Below are 24,289 nucleotides of genomic sequence, written 5' to 3'. Positions count from 1 at the left end.
CTTGACGAATCCTGCCTTCCAGATGACTGGAAAATCGCAAGCATAGTGCCAGTTCACAAATCTGGTCCTCGTGACACCGTTTCAAGTTATAGGCCAGTATCACTAACTTCAGTTGTGTGCAGGATTCTCGAACATATTTTGTGTACTAGTATAGTAGCACATATGGACGCACATTCATTGTTTAATCCTCGGCAGCATCGTTTTCGAAGAGGCCTATCTTGTACTACGCAGTTGACTGAATTTGTGGACGAGCTGGCAGAAGCACTGGACAGGCGTCTTAGCGTGGACTGTGTGTTCTTGGATTTCAAAAAGGTATTTAATACCGTGACGCACTGTTTACTAATAAAAAAAATGGCCGTTTACAATACCAGTCCTCAACTAATATCATGGGTTGAAGATTACCAACGTTTACGTCAGCAGTTCGTGGTGGTGAATGGTACTCAGTCACAGAAGGTGAAAGTTGTGTCCGGTGTTCCGCAAGGCTCCGTGTTGGGGCCGCTATTGTTCTTGCTGTACGTGAACGACATTAGTGACGGAATAGTGTCTCAAATGCGGTTATTTGCGGACGACTGCGTCCTCTATATAGGAGTCACTTGTGACCGTGATGCTGAGATCTTTCAGGAAGACATGAACAGAATCTCACAGTGGTGCGTCAAATGGAATACGAATTTCAATTTGTCTAAAACTGTTCATATGAAATTTACAAGAAGGAAAAACCTTGATATGCAACCATATGTTATTAGGAATGTAATGTTGGAACAGGTATTCGAATTTAAATATTTAGGTGTTTATTTTACTCCCGCTTTGAATTGGCGCCGTCAAGTCGATTATGTCGCTGCTAAAGCATGCAAAATGCTGGGATTTCTTCGCCGAAATGCAAACACTTTTCCACAGTCATGTCGGGACATTTTGTACAAGACTTATGTGAGGTCAATTCTGGAATACGCGTGTACGGTTTAGGACTCGCATACTCGTAGAGATAAAGATAAGCTGGAGCGGGTGCAGAACATTGCCGCTCGTTTTGAATCTGGCATACGCGGGGCTCAATACAGTGCATCGCGTACGAATGAAGCACTCAACTGGGAATTACTAGACACGCGCCGTAAGAAGTTGAGGCTGAAGTTTTTCGATGCTATTTATTATTCAGCTGTTCGGGTTGATCGCGAAAAGTTTGTGCAAGAGCCTTTTCATAGATCTAATCGTGTTGACCATGATTTTAAGGTCCGTGAATTTGCGACAATAACTGAATTGTTTAGAATGTCTTTCTTTCCTAAAACCATTAGGGAATGGAATAGACTGCCGAGTGATGTTGTGAGGGTTGAATCAAATGATGCTTTCTTTTTGACCTTGTAGATTGTAGATGTGCATTGCTAAGGGCCTTGCCTTTTTTTTCGATTTTTTTCGTTTTCCACTTTTTGTTATCACTTTCAACACTGTACAGGAGCAGAGGTGTCGTACGTATTTCTTCTTGTACCCCCCCCCCCCCCCTCTGTAATGCCTTGGCGCTGTGGGTTCCTTAATAAATAAATAAAATAAATAAATGAGAAGTAAAGAAAGAAAGAAAACGCCTCCGGAAACCCGCTGTTAAGTCTGGAAACAAATATCCAGCCGAATCTACCTTATGATGAAGGTCCACGCTAATGCAAATAAGCGCATATACAATGAAGCGACGCATCCTATTGCCCTCGCTAAAACCAGTCATGTGAGGTATTGACTGCAAACACGCTATTCGTTTGCGCATCGCTCTGCGCACGCATCGCCATCTAGCGGCAAGCCCAGAAAGGGTGGACGTGGCCTCTGAGATGAGTGCGGCACCGTTACATGCGAGCACCTAATTATCCATTCGCTCCACATGGCCATTCATGGCGCAGTGCGCTAAAAAGTCGGAGTGACTGGACTGTAAAGCCTGTCTGGCGCAGGCTTGATTATGTCCGGCTACGGGTAAATTCTAAATGTCTTTTGGCATAATAGGAATACACAACGCGGACCGACATAGGATTGTCAAAAAATGTTTTTAAACGTTTCGGCTTCCGCACGGAAGCCTTGTTCACTGAGCTGAGAAGCAAAATAGCCTTCAGCTTAAATCCGCATCAATAACCGCTTCAGGCATCTTGCATATGTTGGCGGGAGATTGCCATCATTTCGATTAAGTGTGCGCGCGGTTGTGTGCATAGTCAGCGATTCGACCCAATGTCGCCTTGTCGAGTTCTTTTCTTAAGCGACGACTGAAGCTTGGCTCCAGTTAGAGTCTTATTGATTGGCTTCGGCGTGTTCAGCGAGTGCACCTCCAGTGCACTCGCAGAACGTGCTGAAATCGCATATCAGACATTTTGCAATATACCTGGTGAGGGGACTTTTAAATTTCGTATCAGAAGAAGAAACTGAGCAATCACTTCAGCAAATTGCAGCCGGAATGTCTTGCATCTAAAGCGATTATGTAAAAATACTTTGAAAAGAACGAGTACGCTTAGACATTGTTTTTCCCATCCCCGCTGTGTCACACATGTTCTGTAAGCTTTCCAGCACAACTTACGTCGTGCAAAACATGGCGTCACAAATAGCTAAGCTCAGGCAAATATTGAGCCCGATATATTTGTCATCCTATCTGCAGCGGTCATTTGACATGGGAAAGACAAGTACGCTATATCAGAGGACACGTAAAGTAATTATGAAAGCTTTGAAAATTTGCAGTTCTTGTTCTTATTGCCACCTAAGAGTGGTTTGTATGGGTCAGATCCATTGTCTCAGAGAAACAACTGTTACCCTATGCGAAATTCGCACTATCATGGGCAACATGGGAACACCGCAATGATGAGCGGCATCGGAGCCTGCGATGCAAGGCGAAGTAGTGCGGGACACTAGGGCGGTTGGCCAAGACTGGGGCCCGTTAGTGTCTGCTGTGGCGCCGCGCCCTTCCCACAGCATTTACGGTACAGAGCGTACTGGTGTTTTTACTTTGTTCTTTTTTTTTGGCAGGGCTATGTACGCTTACAAACCAAATTTTCGGTTAAGTAGATAGAATATTTACATGCATAGAACGACAGAAAGCTGAGCTAGTTGGTAAGGGTTCATTATGGAAAAAAAGAGGTGAGGCGTGCAGACAGGACACAAGAGTAGAGAAGTTCGTGTTGTCCACTTCTCTGCTCTTGTGTCCTGTTTGCACGCCTCGCCTCTTTGTTTCATAATGAATCTACACGCACTTTTGCACTCAACGTTGTTACACATTCATTAGCGGAAAAAGAGCACAGCGTACAGGTGAAATTTCAACACAGACCTCTCAGCTCAGCGCTAATTTCTTTACGATTCGCTCACCCGTGCCAGCGATTATGTGAAGGCCCGTTTCCCGTGCTACACGGCGCATAAGTGGTACGTTGCGTCCAATGCCGCGGCACGTATTTTCTACCAAGGCGCCCCCACCATTGGATCGCAGGAAGCGCATCTCTGCGAGAACAGCCTCATCTACGTCGGCACCGTGGAAACGCAGGTTCTCCGGGTGATTGTACCTGCGAATAAGACACGACATTTCGATTCTCAGTTAAGAGGGACGCATAATATGTTCGTCTGGAACTCAGGTTACCAGCACGGTGCCCATTCAGCAAATTTGAGGCCATATTGGGACATAAAGAAAACATGCAAGCCAGTGATTCCGCAGCCTATTGCCGCGCTTAGTTATCTAGGTACACTAATTCATGTTTCTGCAATGTGTCGAGCCGCTTACGTTTTTCGTCTTACCTTCGTTCAAGGAGTTTTTGGCGTATTTTCACTAATTTACTACTCGGCTATTCATCTCCTAATTTATGAATACGCACTCAAGCGATGCGCATCCCGTTTAAAAAAAAAGTAATAGAGCAATATTACAGTAACAGGGGTTCTTATGTTGACGTATTCAAACAGCACGAAATCACAAAAATAAATCTGTCTAAGCTTGCGAAAGATACTGGTGCTCCTGCGCAAGTATTCATGACATGCGTGGTTAATTATGCGGTCTAAATACCGTTGTCACCCACCGTAGTTGCTTAGTGGCTACAGTGTTGGGCTGCTAAGCACGAGGTCACGGGATCGAATCCCGGCCACCGCGGCCCGTTTTCGATGGGTGCGTAATACGCTAAAGCACTCATTTACTTTCCTTGAGTGCAAGTTAAAGATAAACCAGGTGATCCAAATTTGTCGAGTCTCCCACTACGGCGTGCCCCAGAAACGAGATCGTATTACTGGCACGTAAAACCCGCTATGTAATTTTTGACAGTAGTCGTGGACATTCACACAATAGCCAGGGGAACAAGTTGACCGAAGGGATCGTGGGATCATGATGCAAAAGCCTGTAAAAAACAAGCAAATTAAATGCACAGGTACGCCAGTCAAACTTCATTCAAGTTATCTGGATTTAGTATCTTTGCTTTCTTCTTAATTCTCCAAAAAAATACAAATGCGCGTACTTCCCAGTGTTACAAGTTTTCAGGTGAGCATACTTCAAAAAGTTAACTATCTACATTCGCCTTTATCGAGGGTATTCTATCTACACAAGAACTTCTTACGGTAAACATAATTTTTGCAATGTAATTAGTATGGTATTTTGATCAGCGTTTTAACACCAGTAGACACCAGTGCTTTTCTTTCTTATCTTCCCGTATGTACTTGTTCATGTAAAGCGCTTTACATTATTTCACTTTTGATCGAAACAAATCATGGCACATCTTGACATGATTCTGGAAGGCTACTCATTGTAGCCGCTGGAATGTGCATCGTGTAGGCCACCTCTTGCACGAAACCCTTGAACGTGCTTAATTATACGAGTCTTCTAAATAATCTGGTTTCAGTGTGTAACGTAATTTAAAAAAGAAACATTTACGACAAGGCACAATTATTGCTATCAATGTTTCTATCTTGTTTTGTATTGTTTCAGAGAGGCATTTAATTTAGTAATGACTCAAGCCGACACCAACTACAGGAAGGCCGAGGCTTTAGTCGGCATGGATTATATCTTTCCGAGTCTGTGTATGATCACATGTAGAGAATATGTGTAAAAAGTTTTGAGTGCAAAGCCTGCAAGACCTACAAAAAATGTAATTGTGCTGGGGTGCTACACTGCAGTGCATTCCACTTCTGCGAATTAGAACTTGGTTGATAAATGCATGACTAATTAGTGTTCAATGTTACATGCACTGTGGTGCTGCGGGTGTTCAGGGTCAAAATGATGCCGAAGGCTTAAAATTTAAATGCACTGCAGTCCACAATGGTTAAAACCCCTCTCACGTAAAACAGAGAGAAAGAAGTTCAGAGGGTTGCAGAGATTCGATGGTAAGAAACCGCGCACAGGAGAAATTGCAATCGCCAGCGAGGTCTAGCTTTCAAGAGCGCTCGTTAAACTATCAAGTTTCGTCCTACACCTTCCATTTGAGTCTTGTGTTCTGTGCACCACTATATACTGAGGCAGGGAGGGCTGAGTGACATGATAATAATAATCAACTTTAGTTATCTGCAGTCTACCAGGTGAAGTTCAGAGGAAATTTCACAGATATTAAATCTTAGGCATTGAGCCAGCTAATAAAGGAGGCTTTAAGGAAGCCCTGGGGTGAGTAAAGTAAAATCGGTATAAACTGCGCGAATTCTACGACACTACTAAAGCCTGCCTGCTAAATGAGAAAATAGACTCCACTACTGCGCGTGGTATAGGTTAGTGGATGCTGTAAAGTCTGTTGTCTTTTTTTGGGATAAGTGTTTCAGCACAGAGCAAGAAGATTTATTTCATTTAGAACGATTTAAGTCGCTAAGTGGGAGGTGGCCGGGAACCCTTGCGCTGTGGCGACCGTGTTGTGCGGGGTTTGATGTATTGAGTTGGTTGACATAGTCTCCATGTCCCTCTCACTTGTCGCGTTTAATGGCGTAGGGGGGTGTTTACCGCGTGCCCACATGATATGCTATCAGCTGCAGGGATATTGCGCCATTGACAGCTGGTCTGGTAACCATCTGGATAGTATCTCTGTGCACATAATGGGAATTGAAAGGTACTGGTTTGAAGACGCCGACAATGATATTCATCATACTCTGTGAGTGTATGGTGTCCAAGGGAGCATGCCAATTAGGAAAGTCTACAATGCTGCGTGATGTGTGAGTACGTAGGTGCCACTCTTCCATGTCCAACAGCGATGTCGCCTTCATCTTATCCTCCCTGACCAGCAAGTTCTCGGCCGACGGATTGTGCAGCGACATTGCCGCAGAGGGCAATATGCGTGGGTGTCCACATTAAGCGGATGGGTGGGTTGGTTCGAGTGTATCATCAGATGTTCATTGCAGAGGGGGAAATTATTCCGTGTTTGCAGGCCGTGATCACGTACTGTGAATCACTGATGATGATTGTACATTCAGTGTGGGCTATGGTTATTGCTATGGCTATGGCAGTCTCAATCTCTTCTGATTCTACAGTTCTTTTCCGAGAGATGGTTATGAAGCCTTGTGTATGGTCCAGATGGTCTGTGGTGACCACCGACTTTGCTTGTTTGTAGTGATAGCGCACGGCGTCCACATAGCAAACAGTGAAGCAGGGGCTATAATGCCTCAATAATGCTGTGACTCTGCCTTGTAGCCTAGCTTCGTGGAATTCCAGGTGCATGTTCCGGCGGACAGGTGTGATTGTGAAGTGGGCACGAAGATTATAGGGAAGTGGTTCTTGCTTCTGCTAGGTGGTAGCGAGTCGGCGTCCAAAGGATATTGGGATCTTCCCGTGTGTCGTGATGCAAGGCGCTGTTCCGGCGCCTTTAGAGTGGCTTCCTTTACGACGTAGCGACAGTGCATGACTTCGCTGTCCCCGTCGTGGGTGTCATTGCCCCCTTCTCCTTCTTGGTACGGGAGTGGCTACCCGACTGGGGCGCCACCACTACCACTCCGCAAACCTGCTTTTTGTTTTGAATAATAGCCAGTTGACTCCGCCCTCAAGCTGTGGGGTGTCGCGTTCAGAGAAAACCTTCAAGAGTCACGTTCGCGGCAAAGAAGAGGCGTTGCTGTGAGACCGCGTGAAACTAGCCAGTGTTGAACAACAACTCATCATTACTTCCGCCATTCACACCTAAGCCTACAGAATACCAGGGGGGAGGGGAGGCGGCCACCCGTCACTTTTTTGTCCCCGGCATAGGGTTTACTGCCCACTGCCCTTTCTGGGAACCTGAGTGGCGGCCCTACCTGGGTGCCACCACTACCCCTCGGCAAACCTTTTACTTTTGTATAAATCCAGTCAACTCTCCCTTCTCAACCTGTCAAAAAGTGTATTCCTTGCCTCCGCTGAACCGAGCTCACATTAACTTCGTCCAAGCTTTTGTGGCCTCCTAGGGCAAGAAGTTTGGTCATCGAGGTACCTGGTTAAAGGACGAGGTCTTGTTTTCATTTGGTTAGCCGGAGGGTCTGTACAGTGTGCTTTCCAAGTGCTTTATGGTTGCAGCGATACGGTGGTTGTTTTGGATGCATGACTCCTGTTCTTTGATGGTCTGAATCTCCCAAGTTACAGTGCCTTGTGCGGTTATGCAGATGTGAGTTGGCAAATTTTCTTTTTCGGTGGGGGCGGTTGCACGGAAGCTTCGACTTGGCCTGTGAGCATGAAAGCCCTTGTGATTGATGTATGCAACGATAACGTCTACTGCTGTTTATAGGGTATCTTCAATTTGAGATCATTGCTCTTATTCACTCAAAGCGCAATATTATCAGCATAGAAGCTATGACGGACTCGCCGTGGTTGCTCAGTGGCTATGGTGTTAGGCTGCTGAGCAGGAGGTCGCGGGATCGAATCCCGGCCACGGCGGCCGCATTTCGATGGGGGCGAAATGCGAAAACACCCGTGTACTTAGGTTTAGGTGCACGTTAAAGAACCCCAGGTGGTCAAAATTTCCGGAGTCCTCCACTACGGCGTGCCTCATAATCAGAAAGTGGTTTTGGCACGTAAAACCCCATAATTCTTTAAGCTATGACGGAGGTTCGGCAATTTATTGAGCTCTGTAGGTAGCCATATCGTGCCTGCATTAAAAAGTAATGGTGAGGGCACAGACCCATGTTGCGTGTGTGTCCGCCTAATATGGTTCTTCAAGATTTAACAATTCCTACATGTAATTATTCCGTCGTATGTGTCAAGAAGTTCTGCATTGTACTTGTATGTTTTTGTCCAATCCCGTTAGATTGGCGGTTCTGTAGTATAGCCTCACGACCTAATTAATTGAAGGCTTCGGCAAGGTCCAGGTCCACTATTGCCCCTCTGCCATGCTGTCCTGTGTAAATAACCCTTTGTGGAAACCATACGTGGTTGGTGGAAAGAGTTCTTGTATATCCATGTAATTAATAAGGCAGTTCAGTATAACATGCTGTATAAGCTTCCCTGTGCAGGATGTGAATCAAATGGAAAAGAGATAGCACGGGCTTCATTTCTTTACAGGTTTAGCTATGAGTCCAATCTTTGCGTCTATTGATCGGTCTGGCAGTGCCAGCACCGGTTTATATAGTTTGTAAGCTGGGTGACTGATTGGATTTTCCAACTTGCTTAAGGCATGGTTGGTGACGACATCAGGGTACAGAGCAGATGTAATCTGCAGATGTGTCAGGGCTTCTCCGAATTCTGCCTGGAGTATGGGGCGGTCGAGTTCCGCTTTCTCCGGACCCACACAAGGGTGGTTGGTTATGTCAGAGATTTGACAATATATGCGAGTTCGGGCTCTAACATAGGGACAGACGCGTCCAGCTGTGTGCATGTAGTAGTCGGGTTATATTTTACTGCTGTTCTACCTTTGCTTGATCTGGGTCGAGGAGGTGGCAAAGAAGCTGCCATGGCCGGGACAATCTCAGAAAATCGTGCGTGTCATCACACTCATGGTGCCATTGTTGGATTGGTGAGCGTGTGGTATATCGGACAATTTTCTTGTCCAGTTCATTAATTTGAGACCGTAGCTGTCGGCTGGTCTTAAGTTGGAGCCAGTGTTGTTGGAGACTATTGCGACTTTGTCGTAGCTGTAGGAAGTGGCTGTCAATCACCTCTAGCTCTGCATCGTCTGGTATCTCTTTGGCGGAGTGTTGTATATGGGAGCGCAATTCTGCAACCCCCTGGCCTAGGTCACCTATATCTTAGGTTGGTCTCGTGTCAGATGAAATTTTCGAAAAGTCTCGCATTCCATGATTTCGATCGGTATAGCTTTCTCCATGGTCGGGCACGCAGGCACATGAATAAGTATAATGTAGTGATCATTGTCCAGGTTTTCTGACGTGTTGTCCTAGGTGGGTACGCTGATCGTGCGCATGACAGTAAGGACGAGCATATTTCATTGGACACTCTCGCCAAAGCCGCAGAAAAATGCAAAGCAAACAGCTCACTCGCATATGCTGACAACACAGTATTAAATGGAAATGCGCCTTAGCCACCTACATTTGTTAATAATGAAGATGACTAAATGAAATTCTCGAAGAAGGTGGGGCATGACTTGATTTTGAATACTTTCTTGTATTTTAATATCATATTTCGCAATTTTTCTATGATCTCTGAATGTGGGAGAAATGTGCTTGTTCTTGTAACACTTAGGCATTATACCATGCTCAAGAGGGTGGTTAAAGTAGCAGATATTACTCCCTATAAAAACTGATTGCAAACAAGCTAAAAAATAATTTTCCTGTAACTTTGTATTTGAGAAAATTTATTTTATTCCCAAATTCTATTATTGAGAACAATGACCAGTGATTTCATAAAAAGCGCTAAGTCACAAATGGTAAAATATACAATAAAACTTATATATTTGTATTCTACGCATCCTTGTGCACATACAGGCGAAACTAGGGTGAAATTGCCAAAATAGGTGAAATTGTTCTGTTGCAGAAGATGTAGAAACGGCCTGATATTGAAGAAAGAAGAACAACCATCCAATTTCATAACATGATATTGGCAACAGGAAATGGTCAACTTGGATGACGTTTGGTCGCGATGTACACAAGTTCTTGCAGGAAACTTTCAACATTCCCTTACTCTTAAGGTGTTACCCTCATAACGAAATACCAGTTATTTAGCCACTAGAAATTGCGGTTCTATGCGCCTATAACCTGCCCTAAATATGTTATTTAAGGCATATAAAGGCGCCAATACTGTCTTGTGGGCACGATTAGACTAAGTTAATAACTAGTGATGTGCGTCTTGGAATAAATTACGATTGACTAGGGTTTTCGAACGACCAAAATGCCCCCGTTTTCTGCAGATCGTTTTCTCAATAAAGCAAAATGACGTATGTTTCAAAGGGTAAAATACTTATCTGATATCTATTGTGAATAAAGACGACGCAAAAAGTTGTAAAATCAGTGACGGACATGCACAATCCAAAGGTTTTAAGCCTTCACGATGAGCGTTTCTTCACAGAGTAGTAGTTTATGTAGTGAAAAGGAACGATCAACATACATCAAAGTTAGCAGCACATACTTGCACTTCACGAAAGGAATAAAATTTTCATTGACCCGACCCTTAGCATAAAGCTACAAAGCTTCTACCATACTGTGGTTATTCTGCAAAACAGCTTTGCCACACTTTTACTTGAGAAGGTTCAGTGCAGAAATTTACTCTTGAATCGCAGAATGTTTACCAGTCACAACACGTGACAGCTGTTTCAGTACCAAAAGCCATCCCTGTTATAATTTTCCGAGACTGATTGAAATTTCACAACTCTATTAGGAAGAGGTCCATTGTAGATCGTGACGAACCTTCTTTCTGAACGTTCAAAATAAGCCCCGCACTGTCAGGTAAATACGCACAATAAGGACGTAAGAAAAAAATATTTTGCCTAAAATTTTGGTCTCCCAACTTTACACTTGCGGCCTTTCTCTTCCTGGCCGATTTTTGATACACTGTGACGATGTCTCCTTTCCAAAAATTTGTCTGTAACTTTTCTGGTTTGTCTCATCCCACAGACCGAATAAATTGCCACGTTTTAAGGACGCCTACTTCCTACAAAACTTCCTCTAAGCCCTTGTGGTCCTTCTTGAATGATTATACGGTTAGAGAAGTGATTTTCTCCTTAACAGTGAGAAGCTTTGTGTAAGCACTGGTCCCGCTGCAGTTTCTAACTGTGGGACCTCTTTCTGTTTAACTTCTACTGCATATATGTACCACTAATGAATGAAGCAATAAGCTTGAACTTGAACTTGAACCGAAAAAGGAAATTTTGAAAAATGAGCCGGACGCGGCTCAGTCAGGCCTTACGCTCACTTGTTATTGGCAAAACATGTGTTCCTGAGATTCATAAGCCGAGCCTAAGTGGAAAAATTAAGGCCCCTACAGCAACCACGTCATCATGAAAATATTTTTTTCGCACTATTCTTGATGGAGACGTGCCTTCATATCATTACACAGGAAGATAAAACGCTGAGGCGTAATTTGCAAACAGTCTAAAAAATGTTTTTTGACAAAAATGCAATTTTCTGAGATGGATCTGTCCTTAAGCATTTTGATTGCCAGCAAAGGTGGTATACCGTTGTTTTTGTTCACCAGCTGTCCTCGCGTGAGTGATGTAGAGAGTTTTCTTCTCTAATGTTGCTCATACACTCGGTTGGCCCATATTACGTATATACGACCATGGTTTGGATCGTGACTGCTACACTCGTCTTGGGAACCGAACACTTCTGAGCACTCTTTAGGCTGAGTGCTTTTGCGAACCCTGCACCTTAAGTTCAGCAATTTTCATGAAAGGATGGCGCATAAAGCATTCAGTGTTAGGGTTTGGGACATTGAGACATTGAAAGAAACCCATGATGAAGTCCTTACGGAAAGTGCCGTATCCACCAAAGGTTCTCCAGGGCCATTGAGCAGCTGCTCATTTCGGCATGGTGCAGCTCAGATGGTCCGCTAAGGAACACTCGGTCGTCCAGGGTATCCGATATATGTTCATGTGTCAGCACAGGGCCGAGCACCGATGGTTCCACGGGTCCCAGCACTGCATGAAGGAAATGCATATAACTTTAAGCTTAAGTGACTGTCTCCAACATATTCAAGAACTTATTCTGCACGTGGAACGTTCATCTGAACATATCAGTGAGCCATACTGCCTGCCACCACTGAAGCAGATAGGTGTAAAAACAAGACCAATATCACGTTTTTTCATCTCTGTCGAAGAGAGCAGGCGCTGATTGAATGAAAAGAAGAGATGACGGGCTGAAGAGTGTTTTGACCCTGCCGATTCTCCCAAAGGTAAGGGTAAATGAAAGAGATGGAGTGAAAACGTGCACAAGTACCAGTGAGCTGCATCGTGCTTAATTTGTACCACAAATCAACGACAGAACGTAAGATGTGGCAGCTTTTCCCAAAGGTCGAGTATTGAGAGCGATAACAGTGTTTAGCGCGGCGCTTAAGCTCATCTGACAGCATTCTTATGTCATCATCTGCATGTCACCTGGATCACTATAAACTCTTCTCGGAAAAAGGATTAGACAGCCCATGCTGTGCGTTGTTTACGCCCCGCTCCGCCTTAATTTGACCTGTTCAGGTACCGCAGGGAAATGCGCAGAATCGACGGTGATGACAAGCACGTATCAGCGAGACGTGAGCGACGCGCCATGACTTTGGTTGAAAAATGACCAAGGCGCCAAGTCGATGCGCGCTCACGGGCCGCCCAGTCTGCTTTGTAGTGGAATGAGACACGGCTGGTCTGGTGCATGCGTCTCGCTTCTAGGCGAAGGAAGCATGCTGCGTCGCGCAGCTGGTATGTGGATTGTGCGTAGGCCCACTAGTGTGACTTCAAAGCGAATGCGTGCGAACTCCCAGCATACATCGGCCTCCGAGGAGCGCACCGTAAACGCATTTGGCTGATTGAAAAAAAAAACACACGTCTTGCATTGGGCTAGTTCTTTGCAGTTGTTCACGTCCGTCAGGCTCTCTGAGGGTCTCCAAGCAATGGAATCACGAGGCGCCGTCAGGACAAAAAGCCCGTTTCCGTTCACACTATCACATTTCGACATCACTGCTGCTGACGATGGTCTGCGTTATCCTGGTGATGGCATTCTGGATAACAGATGACGTTGGGCTAATTAGATGCATGACATTACCAGAAGAAATCCAGTGCTCAAGCAGTGGTAAAGAGCAAAAAAGGTTAATGTATCAGGGACAGTAAGAAGGAAGGAACGCTAAACCGTGTAGACCAGTCTTCCTTTATTCTGCTTTCTTTCTATTATTTTGACGTCATTACTCTTTCCATAAAGTACTGGAATTTTACATAATTCGCTCTTCCATCCCGGTAAAGGCTTGCCTGATTTGGCTTGCCGCTTTGTGCATAACAGCTTCGGTAGGTTTGGCTAGGCTTTGACAAGAAGTGGAGGACACTTGAAGTCGACATTTATGCTGATGGGTAAAGCTTTCAGCATCAGCAAAGGCACTTAAGATTTCTTACGCGAGAGAACGCGAAAGCAGTATGCCATTTGTAGACGTCGAAACGTCGTGAACGTGCTCATTTTATACACTCATGGCGTTGCGCTCCCTCATCTCCTGAAGAAAAGTAGTAACAGCGCTGAGCAATGGGATGTCCCGTTGTCCAGCGTTGTTACCGCTTTTCTTCAGACATGTGCCAACCAGTCCAGGTTAGCACTTGCTTCTCATCTCCATTGACGGCTCCGTCAAGTGCCCAATTGAAGCAAGGACTCGCTCGGCACACGTTTAGTCAGCCAGAACCTTCGACCAGCCGTCGCTCAGTAAAGCGTGCTCGTCTCACACTTCGGATGACCGTTCTCGATTCCCCCCCCCCCCCCCCCCCCCCAGACCGAAATGTGTGAATTTTTTCTCAGAACCATTGACTTACTTTGTTTACACGAATTCGCTAAAAAATTTCACGTTAATAGCAGAAAATCACATCAACACTTTTACGTATTTTTCATCTTCTCGCCACCGTCGGCCATTCTTGGGACTATCACTTGGCCACGCCGACGATGACGTGAGATTTTCGCGTAATAGGGAATATGATTCTTGCACTTTATGAATTCTTTATTGCAGCAGGCTGTGCCACTCAGTTACATCATGCAAACTGAATTTACAACGATCGGGCAAAGATCTTGTACGCCACAAGGCGATATTTCCTGTGAGGAAGGCATGACAAATTCATGTAAATGAAATGCTTTGCAGACTAAGTTGCTTAGGGATTTCTGTTGCAGTGATGGTGCCATTTTTGAGACACCCGACTTCTATAAAATGCTTGAAAGAAGCGCATGACAAATCATCATTCATCGTTGCCTTTCACGACGGCGTCTGATTTATCTCGGCAGCATTTATTCTACTGTATGTCCCATGGCTGCAAACAACCTGCAGCTACACTTGCGTTGCTAGCCTGCCAACAAGATATTGCCTCAAGGCAAGTAACTCACGAGGGTTTTTGGAGCGTGTCGCTTTGAAAGCATTGCCACATCGGTCATTTGTCAGATTCGCGCACGTTTCTGGCAGTGGTAGCGAGCATTAGATAGTGCGCAAATAGCACTCATGCAGCTGGAGTGGTAAGGTCCAGCTAAGATACCTCAGCTGCATCCAGATCGTTCTAACCCAATGATACTGCGATGCACAGCACAACAGCATTTATGCTATGGTGTGGCCCACTCCTGCTGTGATCGCATACACAAGAATTTGCGGATGCAATCATTTCCCGCCTTTTGCGTTGGTACGAAGCATCATGTAGACTTTAACCCTCCCAATTCCTCCCCGCCAAATTTTAGTCAGCTCAAAGTTTACCTTAACAAACTCGCAGAAAAACGCACGAAATAGTTAGCATGAAAGGACAATGTAGATCTGAGCGCGAAATATAGAACAAACATTTCTTGCTCGGCGTGGCAACGCGTGCTGCTGCAGGATCTTAAGCACCAATAATTATCGTGGACGTTTGATTGCGGGGATCATGTAGGCTCCGAATTGTCTGCTTCCGCATTTACACACATTCGACATGTCTCACTACCCTGGTGGAAAGACATACAATAGAAATAATGGCAACGCGAATCCGGTGTATAGCGTCTGTCGCCCGCCTAATGTGCGTGCTGTCGACGCAGTCTAATCAGGCGATTGAGAATAACGTGTAAAACGTCTAACTGGAGCTTCGTAACTTGCGTGATTAGCGCACCTTGGCATGAAAAGAAGAAACAAAGATAATGAAGGCAGGTGACGTAACGCCGTAGGCACGGTACCAGCGGCACTCTGCTCCATCGGAACAGGGGACGTTAGAGAGAAAGTAGGCAGGTTAGCATGTCGCTCAGCGTGGTACACGCATACACAAAAGCTGCCATTCATCTCCCCGCCATCCACACACCAAGAGTGGACGAAAGCGCAAGCGCATAATAAGCATACTCTTCGGTTACTTCGGTGAGATGGGCCCCGTGGCCCAACTCTAAGATGCCAGGACTGATCCAGCCTCGTCAATCACTCATGAAAAAAATCAACATGGGAGCAGAAGGGGCTGTCATAAATACATTGCAACAATGATACGCTTGCAGTATCCCCGAAAAAGCACAGATACCATAGTATCTGTTCGTGGAAGGTCTGTAGAATAATTATTTAAATAACACACTAGAGGCACCCACTTGTTCTAAGGCATTTTTTAGAGTTCAAATAAACCTGTTTCTGAGACCCTCTAAAGTCAGAGAGACGAAATTAGAAAGGTGCCTGTATTTTTATTTATTGCACCCATTTTCGTGCCAGTATATGAGCACCACCTGCTTTTCTGCATTACACAAAGTCGATATTTTACGCACCAAAACTACAATTCGACTATGAGGCACGCCGTAGTGAGGGTCTCCAGATTACGACCACATGACATTCCTGGACGCGCACCCAGTGCACGGTACACAGGAGATTTTGCATTTCGCCCTCATCGACATGTGGCCGTCAGGACCGAAATTTCATCCTGTGCTCTCGGGCTCAGCAGCGTGGCGCCCTAGCCAGTACGTCACCATGGTGGGCCTTTTTCTATATCAATAAACGGGAAAAGAAGAATAGAAAGAAAGAAGAAACGCAATATCAAACATGCATTCGCAATGTTGCGGGTGAGATACAGCCTTCATCTACATTATATATATATATATATATATATATATATATATATATATATATATATATATATATATATATGTATATATATCGGGGGCGTTTTGCAGGTTTTATATTTCGCAATGTTTCAGCAATACTTTCGGGATTGGTCCACATTTCTGACGCTTCCCGAAATGTTTCGTTTTAAACCATTTTCCGCATTTTACACGCCAAGGTGCAATCTGATTATGAGGCGATCCGTTGTGGCCGAAAAAAGCCCGTGGTGTAACAGTTAGTAGCATGGTTCTTCTGTGCCCGAAATTAGACAGCTTTAGCAGAGCATTTGCTTACTCTCGACTCCGCACACATTTCACGCGCACCGATGACTGCATTGAATGCATTGAGTTCGCTCGTCTAGGAAGCGCGTCTCCCACAGTCGCCAGTGACGTGCTCACAGCTTTGCTGTAAAACGGTAAAGAGAATAACTAGACGCAGCCTGACGCTCCACTACATCGGCTTCCTAGTGGAACGTAGGCCGCGTTCTACGTTCCGCTGCCTCTATGAACGCTCTCCGCACTCACATCAGTGTTCTCGGTAGCTTTTTGTTGAGTGGCTTTGTGCAAATTGTTATGATACGGCAGTCTAGGCGGAGTACACCGTAAATGTTCTGCGCAAAACTTCCTCTTATCTGTTCGAAACCGGCCGTTGGCGAAGTTTACTGATTGCTTTATTGAAAGATTCCCACTTGTTGCAGTATTACACAAATACGTGTTGCTTTAGTGCCACTGGGAATTGCAATAAACACAATCTGATTCAGCACCACGGCTAGTTTGGCGCGCGCAGACACACTTGAACCCAGAGAACTCAATGATCTCAAACAGCGTTGGTTATAGGTACGGTATCTTTACGGCCCTGGCAGATTGCTTCAATCTTGCGCTCTCGCAGCGCCGCGTCTAGGCGCTGTTAAGATCGGCCAGTGGGGAAAGTGACCTTCTCGCCTCTCCCACCCCCTTGCGAGTCCCCTGGCACAGACCTTCGGAGACAACAAGACGAGACACGTTTGGCTTCATGGACGATTCACTGCGGCTGTGCCTGACGATTGGAGAAAGAAACTCTTACAAAAGCCGCTCTACCCTGTTTCCTCATGGGCACTATTAGCCGTCAAGGTAGTTTGACAGACGTTCCAACTTATTGCTAAGTCATCCCACGAACCAAGACCCGCTAGCTTGAGTCAAGCGTGAAAACCCTGTCTACGAAACTCCCCTCCTTTCTTTGTCGTCAGTGAGAAAAGGTGCCGGAGTGACTTTGGTATTGGTATTCTGGTATTGGCGCTTTGGAAACGCTAATTTTAGAGCCTGGCACCTAACTATGCTGCCAAAGCAGCTCCTCTTCCTGAAACCGGAGAAGCGCGTTTTTACCACACTCACCACTTTGTTGCAAACTGCACTGCCGTCGTAGTTCGCAACAAACGCTAGTGAAGTGCGTCTCCCAAGAAAATCAACAGCTGCGAAAACTAAAGACACCACTCCCCCGCTGCCCATGTTCTTGCGTTCCAGCACACGTTTTAGAAAGGAAGCGAGCGAAACTCTGGAACGCGTAGGCGTCTAGTGTGTCGGCAGTCGGCAAAACGAAGCTACCATCTTGCTCTTCGGAGGAGGTGAGACAAGTCGAGAACACGAAGGTCGCCGAATACCGCAAGCACAAAGGTGAATTTCTGTGTAGAAGTCCGAATGCAGGAGTATCTCGTATTAATAAATTTATTAATATGTCAAGTATCATGAACATTGTTACCGTTGCAGACGCTTTTGTGATCATTGTTGAAGTTATACATGCTAGTGACTTTTTCTCACATCTAGCCCATCAGGGTGTCATGGCGTCATCGTGTGCACTTTAGTTGATAGGGGTTTCACGTAGCCGTACGAAAGCACGATGGATGTTTACGGAGGCATTGTATGTTCCCCACTGCAAAGAACTGATCAATATTTGGCTCAGATGTTCAGGGAAGCATTCTCTCGCGTCTAGTAGGATTTGTTTTGCACGCTCAAAGGGTAGAGCAGGTGGCTTTAAGGACGCTTTACTACGTCTACTGAGGCATGCGTCCGTGGCATAATGAATAGAGCATCGGGCTGGTGCGATACTCTGTTCATTGCTGCCATCTATTTTAAAGCGACAGCGTTAAGGGCCCCATGTCGCAGAAAGTCTGTTGTCAGCGTAGACGGAGTTGTCGGTCAGCCAACATTTTGTTATATATTTAATCATACGTACATGACATCGCTTGTTATAAGACATGGCGTACTTGCGCGTTGTATTGCCACACTATTCTATCACTAATTCAGCTCATAGCTTATCTTACATTCTAGGCAAATTTATTCGTCAGAATTGCGAGAATGAGAGCGCACAAACGTCATTAAACGAAAAACCGAGAGTGCATGCCTTTTATGCTAAATCTTCTCGGACATAAATATTAAAAGAGCGGCACGATAACTGATACCCTAAAGCTGTAATGTATTTTTTTTTTCTTTTGCGCACCTGTGCAGAACGTCGGGGATGGGCCCACGCAAGAGGGCGCGCTTCTATCAGAAAGCTCGCCTTCGTGCAAAGCATTCGCCGCCAGCGTTTTTCGGTATGCGTTACGTTTACGCAACCTGCCGTTGCGGGGAAGCGTAAGCAGCAGTCAGATATCTTTGAACTTTATTGCGTTAAGGCGAAGCTTAAGCGTCCTATAATTGTTTGTTTGTTAAAATTAAGATACATAAATAAATGTATAAATAAATGTCTAACGAATGCTGTGCGGAAGCCCAAACATGAGCAAATGACGAGGCATTTCTCGTGAGTGAGCTCCTACTTAAAAAATTATACGTATGTATATATACCAGCGGCTGCAGGAGTACACAATTTGAGTCTGCACAATCTATGAGATCGGCCCATGAAAGAGGTTAGACACATACCCGATAGAAGAAAGTGGTGATCACTCGCTGAAAAAGTTTCACCTAAACAAAAAGCATCTGGTGTTTACATAAAAAAACCTCAATTTCACTATGAGGCACACCGTAGTGGGGGACTGGGGTTTTAATTTTGACCACCCAGGGTTATTTAGCGTGCATCCTCTGTGATCTAAATGCGGCCGGCGCGGCCGGGGTTCGATCCCGTGCTCTGGGAATGGAATCCCAAAGGAAAACGAAAAGTAATTCATCACTTACAAAACTAAGTCCTCTCAGTTAGTCTCTTATAACTTAAATCGTTGGAACACGCGCAACCATGATTCTCTTTATCGCAGCTGTGATTGTGCCAGATGAAGCCTCAGTATGCGTCAATGGTCGCCCACAGCGCGCAATAGCTCTAGTGCTCACACGCTTTCCAACGGCGTGCACGTGCTGTCAGAAGTGCCCGCTTCATCGAGATCTCCACCACAGTGCGCATTCTCGCACTGCTCGGACTACAGCCCCTTTTCGGAAGAAAAGATTTTTAGGCGCCTAGAGAAGTGTTCACCATGCCCACCGCACCATAATATTGCTCTTGGAACTTTCTATGTGAGAATGGCTTACGCGTTCGTCTCTATGACCTGTGAGACGCAATTACATTGCGTAACGTGTTGCGTGGACAAGATCCATCTGGCATGTAGTGTGTCTAAAACGTGCATCCGCGTATTGGACATGTATCTAGTAGCTAATTGTACCATGTCGTAATCACTTGCCACCTACCTTTTCCCCTGTGTCTCGCGCATCCCCTTACCCGTTGAGGAGTAGCAGGCTAGAAACACGCTTTCCCGGCCGACCGCTCCTCCTTTCCCTTCATTAAAATGTACTCTTCCTCATCCTCGGGCGATCGTTTCCTGGTGTCCTTTGACCAGGGTCCTACTTTAAATTTCGCGAGATTCCAGACGCGCCGACGTCTACGAGAAAGATCGGTTTTGGCGCAGTACCAGGCACACTTTTTTTTTGAAACTGCAGAACAGAGACTGTCTCTCTTACACGACGACGGTGCCCAGTCCTAATGACGCGAAATCTCGAGAAGGCTAAAGTATAAACACAAATGATCGCCCGAAAATAGCCTAGCAAGAAAATGACTTGTTTTTGTAAACGCTTCTCCAGAATGTTTCAAGCCCTTTTCCCACGCTTAAACCACTTCTCATGCGGAATTTACCAAGCACGTCTGGAAGGAAGAAGAATCACCGTCAAATCAACAGTTCATAAGTACGTTGGCCATGCCCTGGTTGTGTTATGCGGCTCGGTATCTAACCTTAATATTAATAATCATGTAGGGTACATCAATGAGAAGTACTTCAAAACACGAACCTGCAGGCCATACAGCATAGTGGCACTAGAATAGTGCTTACGCAAGAAAATATTCATTCTACGACTTCAACTCGCGCGAAAGCGAAGTGATCATTTCTAGAGTTAGTGATCGATACAACGCGATTATATCCATAAAAAAGTAGGACTATCTCGGTTTCTGTTTATTTATTTTTTTGAGGAGGCGCCGAGGGCAAGGGCATAACATGCCGAGATAGCGGGCCACAGGTAGTAAAACTTTACCACTCCGCTTGTGTCTGTAATAAACTGTGGCAGCAAGCTGAGTTTGTTAACAGGGATGATGCGACTCAACGTCCCCAAAAAAAACGCGGAGGTTACTACAAACGGTCTGGATTATTTTCTTTTCTTTTATAATACTGCAGGCCAGTAAGCCCAAATACGAGTGCATGACTACAAAGAGAATCAAGGTGCATGTACGAGAAAACACACCAAATAGTATGAGCATCTCCATTCGCCAAAGCAAGGCAGTAACAACGACAGAATGAAGTACCGAGCACAATGAGACATATACTAATGCGAAGAATACATGGTCCCGGTATATGTAGATAAAATATATTGGAAATACGTAAGGACTCTGCACACGCCGCAGAAACAGTTCCAGAATGAATAAAAAACAACAGAAAGAACAACAGCCTGACAAGATGCGATGTACTGGACATTACACTTGCTGGCTATTGCAACAAAAACTTAACAAAATTTTTTCAAATGGTAAGGGTAGTGAAAATAGTGCATTCAGCTGGCAAACAATCAGGACAAAGGGGCCGTTTGTTCTTGCAAGAATTGGTTGCAAAGCATGTTCCTGTGTATGTCGTGCATATCGTGTGCTAAAAGGTTTTCCACTTAAGTACTGGTGTCGTGTTTGCCTGTAAGAATAATACAGAGGATCACTAGGTGGTTAAGCTACGGTTGGAATGTTACTATCAGCCATTATGGCATCCTAGGGGAATGGCATCTTTTGTATTCCCCCCCCCCCCAAAAAAAAAAATGTGGACTGGCTTGTGCTGTGTCAGCACCAAGTGGTGTGTATCCTTGTTAATGCACGGGTCCCAAATTACCAAGGCGTACTGTATCTATGATGTGATGTAAGTGAAAGTAAAGGACAGTCGCTCAAGATTCAATGGCGTGTTTCTGAGTGTCTTCCTTAAGAATAATGGCATCACAAATGCAGAAAAACAAACTTCTATAATGTGTATTTAGGAGAATAGGATAGATTGAGAATAGCACCTAAACATTTATCTTTGATTACCTGAGTGATTTCATAATTATTCATGTTACAGCAAAAAACAGAAGGCTGCTTTTTGGGTGTAATCATCAAAAAGATGGTTGTGTCCCCATTAATTCCAAAGTCCCATTCTCGACATCACCGTTCATTTGCTAGCAGAGAACGCTGCAATATTTTCGAGACTCATCACGCAACACTCGTATACAGTACACTGATCTTCAAATAGTTTAACGGATTCTGTGTTTGCACTGCGGTTCAATCATTTACATAAATTGGAAACAACAATGGGGGCAAGAACACTTCCGTGGGATGCTTCTGAGGTAACAGGGATCATGTCGGAAGAGTAGCCGCCAGTTTGAACAAATTGATATTTATAATTGAATTTCGGCCGTCACGCCGTTTACCTGCCGTAGTTCCTTAGTGTCTATGGTGTTGGGCTGCAAAGCAGCAGGTTGCGGTATCGAATTCCACCCACGGCTGCCGCCTTTAGATGCGGGCAAACACACTCGCTTAGGTTTAGGTTTAGGTGCGCGGTAAAGTGCCCCTGGTTGTCCAAATTATTCTGGAGTCCCCAATTACGGCATGCCTCATAATCAAATCGTGGTTTTGGCACGTAAAATGCCATAATTATACATTTTACTGTCAACCCGACGTGGCTTAAGGTGGACTGAAACACGGCAAGCCAACGTTTGATTGTACCAGGGGTATCGAAATGAAGCCGCTGCAGTCAGAAATCCAATTCGACACTTTGCAAGAACCTCGGAATGCGAAAGTAGGGTGCGCGGACGCGATGGGTGTTAAGGTGCCATAGTGACGGAAATGAAGGCTCAGCAAAACGGCAGATTACAGCAGGGCAAAATATATATATATATATATATATATATATATATATATATATATATATATGTCAAATAATTATACTATATAGCAGTATGCATATACTAAGTTATGTATACGAAATATACAATATAATATCACGCTGCACATATCGCCGCGAAGCTCGCGACAGGGAACGCGTAACAGGCTGTCAGATGGCTACTGTTTCTACATCGGTCCCACAGCGAGGCACCAAATCCGGGATATTCATGATTGTTCTTTGCGACGCACGGACCCGTTCGGTGACGTTTGCGTCCTTTTTCTTTTTAGAATGGCTTTCTTTTCTTGCGTTTGCGTATTAACACTTGTTAAAATACATAAAGATCTAAATCCGGTAAAACGAAGTAGTTGCATGTTAAGAAAACCTTTCACTTAAAATCACTCTCTTTTAAACATCACTTTTAAGCATCGCTCTTAAACTCACCTAAACATCACTCTTCTCTGCGTTAAAGCGGTTGCTTCTAATAATTAGTCCTAGTGAACCAGCGCAGTTTGCAACATCCGTAAACTATTGAATAATTTTGTAAATGTGTTCCTTCAATTTAACAAGCATATCTGTGTATTATTTACTTTTTTACTCATTTATTCGCATTACCTTATATGCCCACTGAAGGGCATTGAGTAAAGTATGCAACAGTATTAACATAACAGAAAAAAAAGCTAAGTGCAACATAGCTATACAGTAATAATATGCAACGAGTTCAGCTTATCATGGAGTATTTCACGATTGGAGATGGATTCAATCTTATCCGGGAGACCGTTCCAATATGCAATAGCTCTAGGTAGTGGCGACGAGTTAAATGCCTGCGTTTGACCGTGAATGCGCATGAAACTAAGTACTTAATGAAAGCGTCGAGATTTGCGTACACCAGCATGAAACGGCAAACAGCAAAATTTATTACTGTATATGTACCTGTGAAACAGAAATAAAAGAGCAATGACAAAGGCAAGTAGGTTTAAAAGACTTCGAACAGCGTAAGGTAACTTTAACTGGCACAGTACTGTGCCTTCCTTGTTTGAATTAATCGCACATTCTTATTGTGCCCACAGTTCATCAGCGCCTTCAATTTAACCTATATTTTATGAGTAGTTTTGATTACGTACGATTATTAATTATGACGATGTTGATAGTGCAAATTATGGGACACCTATTGTGGGACGACCTTCAGCGTCTGCATGCCGCGGCGTCGGTGGGATTTACGTAGGAATTAGAAAAACCTTTGGGACATTCTTCCAGGAACAGGAACAAAACCTTCGGCAACAATTCTAAAACAACGCTTCTTTCACTTTCTAATTATAGGTGATGCGCTGAATAAAGTTCTTGCGCTGCCACGACTTCGAAGTTACCGAAAGACACGCCTGCCTCGCTGCCTAGCAAAGCGAAAGGCACAGCTCGCGCCCGACGAAGCAGCGCGTTCTCCCGCCATGGAACTCACCCGTAAGTGCCTTTCCTTTCATGTTTCCTGGCGTCTGCGGTGCGTCGCGTTCCCTTGCCGGCTGGAAAACTGCCGCCCTATCGCGGTCATCGGCCGCCTCTCTCTCAGCTTCTCCTCTCACCCGTGCGTATGCGTGTGGATTCTCTTCCTCTCTACATTCACTCTCTCCCTCTTAAAGATAACAGCTGGCGGGCCGCCAACTAACCGTGTCCCAAGGTGGCAGAGCTTCCGCCGAAACCCACTTGACTAGAAAGCGCCGACTTGCCGCAACCACCGCCACCTGGGGCTCGTGAAGACAACTGTTTACAAATAAATGAGCCAGACGCCCCATCTACAAGTGGCGCTAACATCGAGACCTGACAGTGATTGGCATGAATGTTGGAATTCCTTTGGGGTCCTGCATTCTGGCGACCATCACGCGTGCAGATTATTTTTTTGCTCTGAGGTTGCA

General features: G+C 44.9%; 1 protein-coding gene across 1 annotated transcript in view; it reads right to left on the bottom strand.

Annotated features, from left to right (window-relative positions):
* Positions 1–24,056, bottom strand: part of LOC126522255 (N-acetyltaurine hydrolase) — a 41,435-nt gene extending 17,379 nt beyond the window's left edge. Inside the window, exons 1-3 of the mRNA XM_050170979.3 lie at positions 23,839–24,056; positions 11,768–11,936; positions 3,313–3,503 (exon numbers count right to left, since the gene is read on the bottom strand). Coding sequence (XP_050026936.1) covers positions 3,313–3,503; positions 11,768–11,936; positions 23,839–23,860 — 382 coding nt within the window. The 5' untranslated portion in view covers positions 23,861–24,056. The remainder of the gene's footprint in view (positions 1–3,312; positions 3,504–11,767; positions 11,937–23,838) is intronic.
* Between the last annotated feature and the right edge of the window lie 233 nt (positions 24,057–24,289).

This window comes from Dermacentor andersoni, chromosome 6 (assembly GCF_023375885.2).
Source record: "Dermacentor andersoni chromosome 6, qqDerAnde1_hic_scaffold, whole genome shotgun sequence".
Classification (NCBI taxonomy): Eukaryota; Metazoa; Arthropoda; class Arachnida; order Ixodida; family Ixodidae; genus Dermacentor; species Dermacentor andersoni.
This window is presented reverse-complemented; position numbering and strand designations above follow the sequence as displayed.